The sequence below is a fragment of the Castanea sativa genome, chromosome 2, assembly GCF_040712315.1.
Source record: "Castanea sativa cultivar Marrone di Chiusa Pesio chromosome 2, ASM4071231v1".
Taxonomy (NCBI): domain Eukaryota; kingdom Viridiplantae; phylum Streptophyta; class Magnoliopsida; order Fagales; family Fagaceae; genus Castanea; species Castanea sativa.
This window is the reverse complement of record NC_134014.1, coordinates 8,372,405-8,389,710: the sequence shown is the minus strand read 5'-3', so window position 1 is coordinate 8,389,710 and position 17,306 is coordinate 8,372,405. Positions and strand designations below refer to the sequence as shown.

The following is a 17,306-nucleotide window of genomic DNA, read 5'->3' as shown; positions in this document are numbered from 1 at the left end:
AGTTTAAGTATTTTTGATATATGTGTGGGTGAAAATGTGTATAATATTGTTTAAAATGTGTTGAAATATGTTAAAACAATAGTGACAAACAGGCCTCAAATAGCCCATAAACTATCCACACAGACACTATGGTAAAGATCACAATTTTTATCAAAACTTAGATAAAGTTATAAATTTACCATTTTTACTTTACTACTTATCACGACAAAAAATTATAGTTTTAGATTGAGATATGGGCTAGCTCACTATACAGGGAGAGCTAGAGGAGTAATTTTTAAGTACTCTCGGAATACAGAAAATGGTGTTTTCTCCTCTCATATTTATGATAGAGTCTACTCATTAAATTCATGATGGACCTCGTCATGAATGTGAAACAAAAAAACATCATTTCTCCTTGTTTCAATACTGCCTAAGAATTTTCCAAGCCAGAGACTCCTAAAAAAAAAAAAAAAATTAAAGAGCCAGAGAGAGCAACAATGTGTGACTGAAGTAGCGAAGTAATAATAACCAGTGATTGAAGTGAGTGATTGAAGACTTGAAGTAAACCAGTGAAGTAATGTTATAGTGCGTAGGTTAGCATTGGCAGTGCTTCAATTTTCTTTTTCTTTTTTGTTGTTTTGTGGTGAGTGTGGGGTTTATTTGGGTTTTAGTCTTTTAGAGCAGGGAAAGAGGTTTTGGTTGGTAGAGGCATTAAAACAGTGTGAATGACCGTTGAGTGAGCGAAGAGAAATATGTTGATGGGTTTCTTGTTTGGTTTGGTACTCGAGGTAGAGAGTGTTGTGACATGTGACTTGTAGAGAGAGAGACATTTATTGTGTATGAGCCTAGTGGGGGCCACAGCTTCAGAGCTTGTCTCGGGACTTGGAATGAGCGAGAGGAAGAAGACTCTTCTCTTCTCACTCACCCGTGGGATCGGAATCTCTCCAAAGAGCCACTACCCCCGCACGTGTTGCGACTTGGAACTTTGAAATTTGAAGCAATTCAAGCTGACTCTCTCTGCAACTGCGACACTCTCTATCTTTTCCTTTTATTTTATCCCAGTAAAGTCACTTTTCTTTTTTCTTTTGAACAGAAGAAAAGTTACTTTTTAGTAAAAATAGTTGTGTCAGGGTATATGTTACAACATTTTCTCAACAGGTGAGATGTCACACCTTCATGAGTTTAATAAAAAAAATTTAATAAAAAATATATATATTAGACTGAGATAAATATGGCTGTTGTTAAAAGAAGTAAAATTCTTATTTTTTCCCATTAAAAAATATCTTATGTTTTACTCCTTCCATTTTAACATGTCATATTATTTTATCACATATTTAAATATTAAAAATTTTAAAAACATTATTTTATCACATATTTAAAAATTAAGAATTTTTAAAAATGTTATTAGGTACGGTAAGATATATTAAATTTTGACAAAAATAATATTTTTGTCCTTACATTTTAAAGTCACAATTAATTTGGTCCTTACATTTTATAAGTAGTCAACTCGTTAATGAAAAATGCGTTTAAAAAATTTATTTATAGTTTAAAAATGCAATGTCAGCATTAAATAAAAATTTAAAAGAAAAAAAAATCCATATCAGGCCAAGGAAAAAAAAAAAGAATAATGAGTCCCCGTTCGTTCTTCCTCTTTCTTGACAGCCAAACACAACAACCCGAAAAGACAAAATTCAATCCAAAAAATTCATAATAACCAAATCCACGTCAATGAAGCCATTAGCATAATTGAATCCAATGACTCAAAAACTCTACATTTTGATTGGGCCACGCAGGGCCGGCCCTAGGCCTAGGCCATTTAGGCCATGGCCTAAGGCCCCCAGACATGGAAAGGCCCCCAAATATGGGGGCAGTAAGTGTTTTTTTTTTTTTCAATTAAAAAAATATGAGTTAAGTGTACATTTTTTTTTCAAATGCCTAAGATATTAGAGTAATGCTAGTATGTTACAAGTTTTATTATAAAGTCCTATAAATTGACATTCACCAATCACATGAAATAATTCAATACTCATTTATTCTTTTGTTGAAGTATCACATCATTACCATATCAGTTTATAAGTTTTTTGCAATAAAATTTATAGTAAGTTTAGCATTTTCTCCACAAAAAAAAAAAAAAAGAATTAATAGAAATGCAACCTAATCTCCATTAAGTGAATGAAAAATGCTAAAAATAATACAAATTTTACGACAAAAATCTTACAAATTGATGTGACACTAATATGATTGGTGTCACTTAGACAGTATAATAAATGAATGTTTGAATAAATATATATTTTTTTTAAATTGGTGATATGCTAGTTTGTAAAACTTATATAGTAAGTATCATTAGCTCACTTTGGGTGAATTATCTATATTAATAAGTATGAATTAATAATAAATTTGAAATAAAAAAATATAATAAAAAATAAACTAAAAAACTGTATTATTTAAGTGATATTTAGATGTAAAAGGCCCCTTTATAATTTTCGCCTTAGGCCTTAAATTATCTTGGGCCACGTTGTGTACCTGCTTAGGTTAAATCCAAGAAAGCCAAGGAGCATCAAGCCATCAAGCCTTATGCTTTTAGAAGACCACCTTCTCACCCTTCTTTGAAGAGACATTGTTGTATAGTATTGTGTAATTATTTATTTGAACCCTAGTTTTAACAAATTGTGAGACGGATCCGTGTGTGTTGTATTGTGTTAATATTGCAGATGGTTAAGGAGGAGAAGATTAGTTCGAGTTAGTACACAAACGCCAAGTTCATTTTCTTGAAACAAAATTTGGTTATTGTGAATTTTTTGGATTGAGTTCAATTTTTGTGTTTTTGGGTTTCTGTGTTTGGTTGCCAAGAAAAATTGGGGAATTTTTCAAAATCATCAGTTCAAAAAATTATTTTTTCTGCTTTGGATTTTTTGTTTAATGCTGACAATGAATTTTTTAAATGATAAATTGTTTTTTTTTTTTAGCCATATAGGCATTAAGTGTTAATTGTGCATGTCATGTAAGTATTTTCCGTTAATAAGTTAATGGTAGAGACCAGATTACTTGCAAGTTCAAAATAATAGAAACAACATTGACTACTACTAAAATGTAAGAACTAAATTGACCATGACTCCAAAATATAAAAACCAAAATGGTGTTTTACCTTAAATTTTAAATAAAATACTGATGTAACAATTTTTTTATTGGATAGTATAAAATGTGAATTCTACACCTCATATTTACCAAATTTGGACTCATTGTTAAAATGTTATGACACTTTGTCAAGTTACTATACTTTTCATTTAAAATAAAACTGATAGATTGATATTATAACCAACTAAATTTTTCTTTTTTACTTGTACAAAAAATTAATTGGCCATCAATATTCAATAATATTATGAATTTTTTTAATTGATTTATTATTTTGTATTTAAAAGTTTTTTATATATAAGATATAAATTATACTCTAACCTAATGTAAGTGTATATGTGTATAAAACTCTATTATAGATACTTGAATTTTGGCCCTTACCTCCCAAACCCCACATCCACATGCACTTATACTCGTGGAGTAACCACCAGACCAATGGTGTGTGGTGATCTTTTGTATTTAAAAGTTAGATTAATTGGTAAAAAAAATACATTCAATAAATGTTAGTTTTCATAGCAATGCTCATAAAATAAATCCATTTAGAGCAACCACATCAGCTCAACCAAACTATTCTGTCTATTTTACACTACCACTTTTCCAAAACACCCACATCAGTTCATCTATTTTATCATCTACTCTATTTAAATAATATTATTTATTCTTTTATTTTTATTACTTATTTATTAATTATCAGTTATAGCATCTTTCATCAGTCCAATCCAAAAGTCTCTCTCTCATTCCTCCCTTAACTATCTTCCTCTCTCAAACACTCATACACGGCGGTAGATCAGGCGGCAGATCAGTGATTTTTCCTGTGCCCCTACTACTTTCTGGTTCTTTATGGCTGCTCCCAAACGAGATCTCACCATCATAGGTTCCTCTGGTTATGATCACTGGATTTGCTTCCCCTTTGGTGATTTATGTAGTTTAAAGGATTGTTATAGCTGGGTTAGGAGTACTATTGGCGGACCGCACTTCCTGTTTTGTGATTTCCGAGGTTGAGGAAGAAATGCTCATGACTGCTAATGGAGGACAGTGTTCATAGTTTGGAGGAGAGATAAGTATATATATATACACATTTCTACAGCAACCGTGCATATTTGCATGGTTACTGTAGCAAATGTGCAAATATGCACATTTTTACACCCACTGGATGTAGGCAATTTTTTTAAAAAAATGTGTAAATTTTGTTACTTTTTGTATTTTAAAAGATTTTAGAAGCACTGATGTGGATGCTTTATAGAGCATTTACAACAATACAATTTTTTTTTTTAATACAAGATAGAATTCTACTCTAGCATAATCTAAGTGTATATATATGTGTAAAGCTTCCTCCTGAAAACTTGAACCCAGACCCTTGCCTCCCACAAGTACTTATACTTGTGGAGTGACCATTTATACTTGTAGAGTGACTATCGCACCAAGGGTATGTGGTGGTACAACAATACATCTATAAAAAAAATTGTTTTTGACCATGCAATTAAAAAGCTGTTCCTAAAAAAAAGGTAGGGTTTGAAAAGGTTACAGTTTGAAAGGGCATGGTTTTAAATGAGATGTCAAACATACACTTCAACACCTTTTGAATTTTCTTGGGATTATATAGGAATTTGGCTTCTTTCTACTTGTGGGAGTTTAAGTAAAATCTTGTTGATTGTTGACTTCGTTATCAAAGGAAGAAAATCAATTTGTATTATAAGAAATGTGATCGATTTTTCTTTTTTAAAAATTAAATTTGGCATATGATTTTGTGTAATTAAGTGCAATTGTAACCGTCTAATTTTTCTTCTTCTTTTTTAGGGGAAGTCTAATTTTATCTTAATAATCTAATTTAACCAAACTTGACATTATTTTATAAGAATCTTGAAAGAAGTTTTACCTGCATATTAGAAATATTAGAAAGATAAATTCCGGGGGTTAATCAATTACTTTCCCATAAGATTCATAAGGTCCTAGATTCAAAACATGCAAGCTCTACTTAGGTGAGAAGATGAAAAAGTTCAAGAATGGAAAATTTTGAGAAAATAAAAAATGTTTAATTTTCCATCATGTGTATTTCGTAGGAGAGATGAAAAAGTCAAATGATAGAAATTAAATTACTATTATACCATTATTATAGTATGAAATAATGGGATAATAGGGGTAAAAATGTCTTTTAAAATTCACATCCTCATTTTCTCTTCATTTTGGCAGAGATTATATTTTGTGGGCTAGGTTGGAAAATCATTCACCCATTTTCCTTCCCCTCAACCAAATTAGGGGTGTGCATGGGTCGGGTTGGGTTGGGTTGAGGAGATTTTTTGACTCAACCCACCATGGTGTGTCTAAAAAAATTCAACCCAACCCAATCCATCACATAAGTCCAACTCAACCCAACCCACATGGATCGGGTTGGATCGGGTTGAACCCATAGGTTGGACAAATTTATTATTATTATTATTATTATTATTAAATTGAGTAGAAAAAAATATAAATATAAATATATTAAAAAACCCAAATATTAGTATCAATGTAACTCCTTAAAGGCAAACAATACTAATGACTAAATAACAATAGTAATTTACTAGGGTTTGTGTAAATTAATTGGCTTTTATATAGGATAGGAAGAGTTGGTTATTTTAAAAAATTTATTAATTATATAATATATTTTTAAAAAAATATATATATATATATATTAAATATATAGGTGGGTCGAGTTGGGTTTGGTGGGTTTGAAATTTTATGACTTAAACCCAACCTGACCTGCTATCAAAAAATTTGTTGTAACCCAACCCAACCCACTAAGGCCTAAAAACCGACCCAACCCGGCAGGTTAGGTTGGGTCGGTTTTGGCGGGTTGGTGAGTTGGCTGCAAACCCCTAAACCAAATAATGCAAAACACCGATTTTCTCCCCCACAAACCCCCCCCCCCCCCCCCCCCCTTTTTTTTCATCATTCACCTTTCCACTCCAACCAATTGTAACATTAGTCAACATCTTAAAGACACTTCAAAGGAATTCCTCCTCATAATCACCTAATGAGCGAGAGAAGGGAACTACACATTTTATGAGAATAGTCAAGTGTCATTACATAGGCATAGACCACAGACTGATGAGCCTCTAATTTCCTACCCCCCCTTCCCCCTTCCATCATTCACCACCAATTGTAACATTAGTCAACATCTTAAAGACGCCTCAAAGGAATTCCTCCTTAAAATTACCTGACGAGTGAGAGAAGACAAATACACATAACCACCAAAATAGACAAGTGTTTGAAGAACTCTAAACATTGCCTTCCTTACATTACATAGGCATAGGCCATATACTGATGCGCCTCTAATCTCCTAAAAAGAAAACACAAAACTGAGTTTTAAGTGCCCAATTGGGAATGTACAGCCATGTTGAGAAAAGCAAAAAAATCCATTGTTTAACTCATAGGTTAAGCCCAATCTTCACAACTCATCACGAGCCTACCTGTTGGGATTAGGCCGAGGACCAATGGCCTGCCTTAGAATTCTTGATTAAGCCCAGTTCGCTCCAAATTAATTTGTTTGGGCTTAAATTAGCCCCATTCATTTTCGGAAGTGGTTTGGACTGAATTTTGGGCTAGCCCGTGATTGATTACGCTCATTTTAGTTTTATTTTTCCCCCCAAATTAATTTTTTCCTTCTTTTACTGCCAGCCTATTGCTCGAGTGAATTTTTATACCAAAAAAAGAAAAAAAAAAGTCCAATGCATTAATTATATGTACATTTGCCATATGCATGTGATGTTTTTTTTTTTAAATTTTTTTTTTTTTTATACAAGATAGAAGGTAGAAATTCATCTCTAGTTTTATCTAAGTGTAAATGAGTGTGAAGCTTTCTCCTTAAGATTTAAACCCAAACCCTTGCCTCTCACGTCTCACAAGCACTTATTCGCGCCAAAGAGGTGTGGAGGTCATATGCATGGGATGTTGATTCGTGGCATCTAATACATTTTTGACATTTATGAGTCTTATAACGGAAGGGAAAATGCTCATGGTGAAGGAGGGACTAATGAGAATTTGATGCACAAATAAAATATGTCACTATCATTATACGTACCATAGAATGCTTTGTCATTTGGATAAGAAAGAATTAATTGGGACTATGTGCATGAATTTAAAGCCCGAGAAGCCATATTGATGGAGATAGCACAGCAGGCCAGGGCTTGGAGAAAGAGCGAGGGGGAATAAAATAGCAGCAAAGAAGGATCAATTTGTAAATTTCCTGTGAGTTTAGGATAAAACCATTGCTTGGAGCTATGGAATTGATCTATATTGTAATTATTGTTATATCTATCATACATGTTGTGCGTGAAGCTTTTGTAATTTTCCTTTTTCTGTTTACCTGACAAATACAAGAACTTCAAAATTTTCAAGAATATATAGTAGTTTTAAAATTATATTTTCGATAAACAATTTCACATATGACAACAAAACGTAGTATTTTCTGAAAGAGTATTTTGATAACATTTTTTTTAGATGAAATCATACTTCTAAAAAATTTAATTTTATTTCAAACTATCACAGTGGGTATTATATTATTCAAACAAGTTATTAAAATTTCTGTACTCCAGTATAAAAGCATATAGATGGATGGCAATAAAGCCCGCTAAGTTGTGGCAGGACTTTTTCTACGATCTGTAAAGGAGATACTAAATAAATAAATAAAAAATAAAAAATTGAAAATTGAAGCTCATCAGTTTGCCCCAACAATGAGCTTATTAAGAACAATATTAAACTTAGAAGTTATACCATTGATGCAAATTGGGACAACGTTAGCAAAAAGCATAACATTATATTATTACAAAAAGCTTATAGTACTCGTACGTAGTAGACTTCATAGCAAGCTCTCTCTCTATAGGTTTAATACATCTGACGCCTACTTCTCATGCATATATATATTATTATGTTATAGCCACAACATTTATTAGCGCCTGATGTTGTTATAAGCTAAGTTAATCAAACCCATATTGCCCCAGCACGTCTAAGCATTGGGATTAAGGACCTCTTAAGGTGAAGACTCATGACCTCATTGGCTCCACCCACAAGTTCACCTCCAATGAACACAGCTGGGACACTTGGGCTACAACCAAGCCTTGAAAGAGCTTGCTCAATGTCTCTCCCTCTTTGAATCTCATCAAGCTCATACACAGTTGGGTTCACCCCAAAATCATTGAAGAGGGTCTTGATGGAGTGGCACATACAGCAAGAGCTCTTGCTGAAGATCACCACGGGTCTCTCTGATGCCAAAGTTGTCACTCTCTCCATTGCCAATTAATGCAAAATTTTGAAATGTAGTATAAGAAAAAGACTAAATTTGGACACAATGCCAAATTTTGAGAGAAGGGTTTCACTCGAAAATAGTAGTGATTAAGCGAGCAATGTAGCTAGGGTTGTGAGGAATGTGAAGGCAATTGAGTTTTGGTGTGGAGTACTTGGCTCCCATGGCCACTTATTTATATAGGATTTGCATATCATGCATAGCAAGGGGGAAGCTTTGATAGTGAAGTGAAACGAGAATGTTCCTTTAGATATTTTAAATTGGGTCTTTATGTTATGTTCTTATCATTACTCGAAAGCGATTAATATTTGGCTAGATAATGACTAAAGTTGCGCAACAACGAATATTGGCATACAGCAATGGAAACTTGTCCTTGGCAGGACTTGACATTTAGTATTATCTAGTGCCTATATGTGCGTACTTTTTTAATTGTGAAATCTTCTTTTAATTCGTACTCGTTTTGCTTGCAATGTTATCAGTATATAAGGACGGGTATCTATGCAAGACCCGATGCCTCTTCTAGATTTAGATACATTATATTCCAACTCAGTCACAACATACAGAGTATGTGAAAATATAATGGGAGGAGTAGGAATTATTTGGATAAAATAAACTCATTTTGTCTTATCAAGAGTCTGGTTACTCTGTGAGACTGTAACATATATTACCTTCTTTTTTTTCATAGGGTGAACTTGGTTTGTATTTTGGTAATTTGAAGGGTGCGCATTTTTTTTGTTTATTTATTTATTTTTAGCCGTATCTATCTTGGAGGCATCTGCTAAGTTGGAGAAAGAAGTTGGATTTATCCAATTGTGGACCTCTATTTTATAAATAGAATCGCATCAAATTCAAGAAAGGGAAACATAATAAAGCCAAGTGAGGGGAAAGTTTATTGGGCAATATTTTTCAAATAGACCACAATGTTGCAAGAAGGTGAGAGAGACATCCAGAATTAAACTGTTTTATGAAGAGTGAATCTCTCATATATGTATAGTAATACTACATTAGGATATAATATATAACCCAAACATGATTATTAAGAGCCTTAAAATTTAGTAGCATTATCTTGATCATCTATATAGGAGAAATTTAATTGGTTTAGAATTTGGATTCCCCTCCCCTTGTTCACTTGTTGTAAGGAAGGAAAAAAAAACAAATGATCATGGTGGCATGGATATTATATCACCAGCGAATTGAAATTAAAGTTTCACAGAAGATATATAATTGGCCTAAGTTATTGAATATGGAAAAAAAATGAAAGGCCATTTTACGACAAGGAAACTTTCCTAGCAAAAGACTTTTGTTCCCTCTCATTGCTAAGGAGCTAAGTCTCCACTCACTGTCAAGCACACGTTCCATGCCAAGAAAAGTAGCCGTGCATGGAAAGAGAAATATTGCAGATACCATAAGGACAAGGTCCCCAATATTATCCTCTCTCTTTGTTCATTTTCCTAAGAAGAAGAAGAAAAAATCCCCGTTCTGTGGTGATAAAATAATAAGAGTGTTATTTTGTTTATGATGTTGAAAATACCTAATTAAATGTGTTTTTAACGGTTTCAAACTGAATGTACAAACAGATGTGGTTGGTTGAGATGTATTAGTCCAATAGTATGCGTCCAAGCTCAATCTTATTTTGAGTGCAAATCAAATCTTATATATGTACAACAAGTCTGTTAATCATATTATATAGTTAGTCTAAGTTTAGGTTGTTATGTATTCAATGCTGGGTTCATTGTAACACATGATTTATTCTTCACTATTAAAATAAAAATGTAGTTCTTAAGGGGTTTCTTCCGTAGACATAGACTATTAGGTTGAACCACATATCCCTTATGCTATACTTTTATACTTTCACTTCCGTATCTACTTTAGTATATTTAACAATATGTATAGCATTCAAGCGTGTAAGGCTCAATCAAGTATGAGAGAAAATGTTGATCGAAAAAAAAAAAAAGTATGAGAGAAAATGGCTCATAGGATTAAAATTTTCTAGGGTTTTTAAATTAATTTTATGATGAAAATTTCAAAATCTTATTCACATATGTAGTAAAAATTGATATTTTAAAAGATTCCTTGATTTTGCACACTAAAAGAGGAAATTATTTCAAAATTTAGTACATAATTAATTATAATTGAATTTAATGATACAAAAGAACACCGAGTTCCATTTTTATATATCATAAATGACTAAGTCATAATGTATTTGAAAAAATTTATTTCTATCTTTTATTATGTTAATATTTAATGAATACTAGTTTATCCAATTGGAAACCTCTATTTGGTAAATAAAATTATTGTTAGGGTTATATTTTTATGTAACTAGCATATCCTATGACAAAACGCACTTTATTTATAGTTGGATAGATCTAAGTGGATTCAACAATATCACGAAGTACTTTAAAAAAGTTTTTAAAGTGGTAATATTGAAGACATGAAAACTGTACAAAAAAACAAGTGGTAAAGTTGAAAATTGGATCCTCAACACCTAGCTCGATACTTCTATCTATCGAGAATTAATGAGGCTCGACACCTCTCGATTTATCAAGTTTCACAGATCTAGAAATCTCAGATTTGTTTTTCAACTCATGATGACTTGGCTTTTCTAGGGTTTCTTCTTCTAACCTACTAGATGATGAAAAGATTTATTTTATTGTTGTCATCATATGCGACTTAGGGTTTTGTAACCAAGTTGCTTTTAATTCTACAAGAGTGTGTAGTGAGGAAATTTGCATTTAGCAACAAACTTCAAGTTGCTGGGAGTTACTCACAAATTAGAGATAGTGCAATTGAAGAAATTTGCATTCAGCAACAAACTTCAAGTTGCTGGGAGTTACTCACAAATTGGAGATTTGTGCAATTGAAGAAGTCTACAAGGTCAAGTCTAATTGGAGATTGACACAAGGGTTTTAACTGTAGGCTGGTATTTTGGAATAATCTACATATTAGTAAAATTCTTATAATTGCAACTGCTTATTCTTGATTAGTGGATTCTTGGGAGTGGTGATCTGAAATTTATTTGATGGGGTTTTTGCCTTGTGATGGTTTTTCTCATTAATCAACAAATCACCGTGTCAAATTTATTTTTCGTTACACTCTAGATTAGATTTGTGATTTGTTTGTGCCTTCACGGTATTTGAATAAAAATCTAAATAATTAATTAACTTGAGTAATTGAATTAATTAACTGTGGTCAATCTATAACCCAACAATTACATATATTTTTTTTTTATAGAGAAACTGCATCTAATTTAAGAAAAGGAATTACCTTATTATTAGAGAAAGAAAGGGAAAAGGGGTATCTAATAATAAGAAAGGGGGCAAGATAGGTGACAGTAGCTTGCTTCCAAGCCGGCCCGGCCGAACCCTTCCTTGTTCCATTCCTTGTTCACTACCTGCTTTCACTACCTTTAGGTGAATGAAGCATAAGGATAGAAACAGTAGTTCGTGCCTCATATTGATAAGTAAAAAAATTTACCTCCAAACCTTTGTGAGGAAAACTCTTAAAATTGATAAAACCACTCTCATGTACATATAATATATTTAATGAATCATATAACTTTTTTAAAATTGTAAATAATATACTTAATTAGTTTTGTAAAATAGAAGGGCAATTAGTGAAAGAGAAGATTATAGGGAAATACTTTCCCAATAGGCCATACAATGATGCATCAACAACATTGATTCAACCGTTTGATGAAGATTGCATCTAACGTATTTAATTAAAACCAAAAAAAAAAAAAAACTAAAACTAAAACTTACAAATTTAGATGCAACCGGATCATGGTAGCATGCGTTCTATAACCATTCAATTGACACTTAAGTAGATTGATACTTAGTTAATCTCACCAAGATTCTATAGTAAAAAAAAAGTTAATTTCACCGATTAATAGACTTCATTTTTTTTTTTGATGGGGTAAATATATACCCAATATAAATAAATGAAAGACCAATTATTATAAATATATATATAAAAGACCATACCACGCGTCACGTAGAAACTTCTCTAACAAAAGAAATATTTTGTTCTGATTACCAGTGCCAATGAGCCAAGTCTTATGTCTCATCACACTTTCGAGCACGCGTCCCATGCCCAGAAAAGTGACCGTACATATGGAAATAAAAAGGCAGAGATGCCATGACTCATGAGGTCCCCAAACATTATCCTCTCTATCTGTCCTTTTTTTCAAAGAAAAAGAAATTCCCCACTTGTTGTGGTAAAATAATAATAATAATAATAGAAAATATATATAAACTTAATTTTATTAAGTTATAATATAGAGTAAAATATATTATATATACTCGTGGATGTGAACCATCAAGATTCAAGAGTCGTGCATAATTTAAATATTGTGAGTGGTTACAAATCAATGCTGAATTTCTAAGGATAGACACTATATCCTACATATGACGCAATAAATTGCAGGGTATATATATATATATATATATATATATATATATATATATATATATATATATATATATATTCACCGCCAAAAGATAAAATAAAAGTATATAAAAACAAGCGTTGTAGCTATCAGACAATCCATTGTTTGATCGACCACAATGAATGGTTTATTCAGAAAGATCATATGTGATTTCTAGAAAGATGTTATCAAATCAAAAGCTTCTTTACTTTTGTTTTCAACTTTTTGTCAAAAATTCGAATCGTGCACGTGCAATATTTGATGGTAACACTAAAGTGTAAGTGCTTTGTATACATATATGATATATACTCCTTGTTTGTGAATTGTGAATTCAGTAGCGACCAACTTAATTCCAATTGGGAAGCCAATGCCAATGGCCAGTTTGTAGGGTTACTTGACCGTACGTAACACAGTTTTCGTACTCGTTAATGCATGCATGCAGGTCTAACTTATGTAGTAGTATTATTCTATTACTTATACCTAATCACATGAGCATTATTATTGGTGGTACTACAAAGTTATTTTAGTACCGCCAAATATAAAACTATGCTTAAATTTGTAGAGCTAAAACTAAATAATTTGATTCCACAACTACAGTACTATGTATTAAAATTTCTTTTTTATTCTCATGTTCACGATGCTATGTATTAAAAGTATTTCTTTTTCTCCTTTTTTTTTTTTTTCATTCTTTCCTATTCTTCTCTTCTCTCCGAAATATCACTCTTCTCCGTTTCATTTTTTTTCCTTTCTTCCTCCACTCAACCATTCTAGAACTTTTCTCTCATAAACATCTCTATCTAAACTCATTCACAATCAAAATACAAACTCAAATCACAATCTTAAAACTAATCAAATCAGAATGATAAAAAAAAAAAGATAGCAAACAAATCTAACCCATCTAAGCCAATCTCTGTGTGTGTGTGTGTGTGTGTGTGTGTGTGTGTGTGTGTGTGTGTGTGTGTGTGTGTGTGTGTGTGTGTGTGTGAGAGAGAGAGAGAGAGAGAGAGAGAGAGAGAGAGAGAGAGAGAGTTGAAGTAGAAAAACAAAAATGAAAACAAATAAAGAAAAGAAAGAAACATGTATGGATGAGAGTGAAGAGCAAAGTATACGTGTGTGGAGGAGAGTGAAGGGAAAAATATATGTGTGTGGAGGAGAAAAAAAGAGGAAAAAAGAAAAAAAGAAAAGAAAGAAACGTCTATGGATGAAAACAAATAAAGAGATAAAAGAGAAAAATAAAATAAAAAATAATAAGAAATTAAAATTAAGAATTGTTATCATAATATTTTCACAATTAATCTTAAGTGGTAGATTATTACTAGCTAATATTGGTGATTTTTTTTTTTTGAGAAAGAATAAACTATCATTTTATCGTAGTGGTGGTGACTGTTACGATAGCGGTGGTTGTGATTGTGATTATGATTATGATTATGATTGTGATTGTGATTGTGATTGTTGTTTATTATAGTGAATATATTATTTTATTTTGTTGTTTATATTATTTTATTGTGTTGAAAACTAAAATAAAATCAGTGATATTTGGTGTTTTGTAAATTGAGAGAGTAAAATAGATAAAATAGTTTTTTGTGGTGCCAAATTGCTAAATTTAGAACTCCATCAATGTGAGCTTATACATCTTTATTTATGCATGCTAAGAATTTTCAAAGACAATTTTTTTTTTTTTACAGATACTTTGATTGTCTATATTGAAAGAAAAATTACTAAGAATTTTAGTTCATATTTGATACGTGTGATTTTAGTTCTCTAAAAAAGCATGGGCTACAGCCTACAACTTAATTCACAATATTTAATTATTTTTTTATAGATTTTTTTTCTTATTGTACCTAGCTACCCAATATTTCTATAATACTTTATTAGAGATAGATAAAATTGTCATAATATTCTTGTAAATCTTAGTATATTTTTAGTGTAGTTTGATAGACACTTTTCTATTATGCATTTCTTGGTTTAAGAAATATTGTATTTTGATTATTGTGTTGAGCTATGTGGAGCTTAGTTGTGTTTAATCCATATTATGACCCTATCTGATATAAAAGTGTTATAATCTTTAATGAGAAATTTTCTAAGACCAAGTTCATGAAATATTTTTGGCTCATTTTTAGCCCATTGTGAATCTTATATGTGGGATATAAATACCATTGTTTCATATTAGCAGGGCCGGCCCTAGGCTCAGGCCAATTAGGCCATTGCCTAGGGCCCCCTACTAGAGAAATGCCCCAAATTTGGGGGGGGGGGGAAATTGTTTTTTTTTTAATTTATAAATATTTTTGGGAGATATTAAAAGAATTTTAGTTTACATTTTTTTTCACTATTAAAAAGGCCAAAAGAATTAAGTAATGATAAAGATAGAGATAAGACAAATCTAAATGAATAGGTCTTACAAATAGACATGTTACTAATCACAAGTAATTCAAATAGGAAAATGTTGAAAATACTATAAATTTTACTACATAACTTTTATTCATTTTTATACAAGATAAAAATTCTACTCTAGTCTATCTAAGTATATATGTATATGAAACTCCCTCCTAGAGACTTCAATATCGACTCTTGCCCCCCACACCCCACAAACACTTATACTTGTGAAGTGACCACTGCGCTAAAGGTGTGCGGTGGTCTATATAACTTTTATAATTTGATGTGATAATGAATATGATAGGTGGACTTCAACAAATTATTGAATACATTTTTGAATGAATTTTTGTGATTGGTGATATATCTTTGTAATTCTCATGTTATAAATTTTATAATATCTCTAGCATTTTTCTAAACCTCATGTCACTGATCACTTCCGTTACAATATCAATTTGTAGTAAAATTTGTTATAACTTTAGCATTTTCTTAAAAAAATCATATTAAAAAGTAAAAAGAATTGATTTAAAAAAAAAAACTTATTATATAAAATGCTAGTTGTATTTAAGTGATAACATAAAGATCCCATTTGAAGATTTCACCTTAAGCCTCCGAAAAGTTTGAGCCGGCCCTGCATATGAAGGTTTAATGTATGTTGTTTTGAGAGAGAGAGAGATATTGTACTACTGCATCTGTATTTTTCCATGAAATTAATAAATCACTACAATCCATGAATGTAAGAAAATTGTCGAACCACTTAATTTCTTGTGTCATGTGATTACCTTTTGTGTGTTACATTTCTATATGTTTTTACGTCTCTCACAAATCATGAAATTCGTGTATATTCCCAATATATTTTGTTTGTAACTCTCTCTCTCTCTCTCTCTCTCTCTCTCTCTCTCTCTCTATATATATATATATATATATATATCAATCTTCATAATTTTAATTTGGTCTTGACAAGAATTAATTGCCATCATACATATGTCGGTATATCATATACTATATAATAAAAGTTGGGCTTAGACGCTGTAGTTGCGCCAAGTGGCTTCATCAAATTGCAGAATTTTTTTTATATTTTTAGATTTTTAAAAAATATATATATATAATTTTTCTTTTCTTATAATCTCTAAGTTAATAAAAATCTTAATTTGATTACAATCCAAATTTTCCATATATCTAATCCTTATTTAATCTTAATTTGATTACAATCCAAATTCTTCATCTAATCCTTATTTTTTAAGTGGAGTGTATTATAAAAAAAAACAACAACTTTCCTTCTTCTTCTTTTTTAATTACTACACTACCCCAAAAAAAAAAAAACTAATATATATTTAAATAATGAAAAATTTTGTAAAAAAATAAATGACAAATTCAGATCCACGTAAGTTTGAAGAAAAGCATACAAATTTTGTTTCATGATATTGACAAAAAATAATATACAAAAAAAGAATAAATCATCTTATGCATTCTGAAAACAAACATATTTATTGCACTCTTTTAATAAGTTATCACTCTTTTATATATATGTGTGTGTGTGTGTGCGCGCGCGCGCGTGTGCATTTCATAATACCTTAATTTCACACAATATGAATTTATTACATAACTTAAAAGTAAAGAATTTAATCATTTTTATTATCTATTCTATTATCTAATTTTAAGTAAATTAATAAAAAAAACTACTTACATATGAATTTTGATTAAACCGTGCACGGACATAATGCTAGTAGATGAAAGAAAATACAAACATGAGGAAGGCATGACTCAAGAGAATGAGATTCACCTGGCTAGAGAAAGAGAGAAAGGGCATGGGGATAAGGGTCCACATGAAATAGAAGAGTGGGGGACGTGCAAGGTGGAGAAAGAATGTCAACTTTTAGCACAAAAGATAAAGAAGAATGCAAGCACGGATCCTAGCATCACACATATATATATTAGCTATATAGGGTTTTGATTTGATGAGGCGTACCGCATTACAAACCCTCAACAAATTGCTAGCTTATTATTCCTCTAAAAAAAAAACAAAGAGAGAAGAAATGGAAAGGCCAGGGAATTTTTACCTTACATTTTATACTCTTTGCCTTTATTGCTTTTGTAGATACGAAACAGAAAGAATATCTC

The 17,306-nt window shown here is 31.3% G+C and overlaps 1 protein-coding gene across 1 annotated transcript; it reads right to left on the bottom strand.

Annotated features, from left to right (window-relative positions):
• Positions 1-7,844: 7,844 nt before the first annotated feature.
• On the bottom strand, positions 7,845-8,538 carry LOC142625715 (monothiol glutaredoxin-S2-like). Its single transcript, XM_075799408.1, has one exon. The coding sequence runs from the start codon at positions 8,377-8,379 to the stop codon at positions 8,071-8,073; it is 309 nt and encodes a 102-aa protein (XP_075655523.1). The 5' UTR covers positions 8,380-8,538; the 3' UTR covers positions 7,845-8,070.
• Between the last annotated feature and the right edge of the window lie 8,768 nt (positions 8,539-17,306).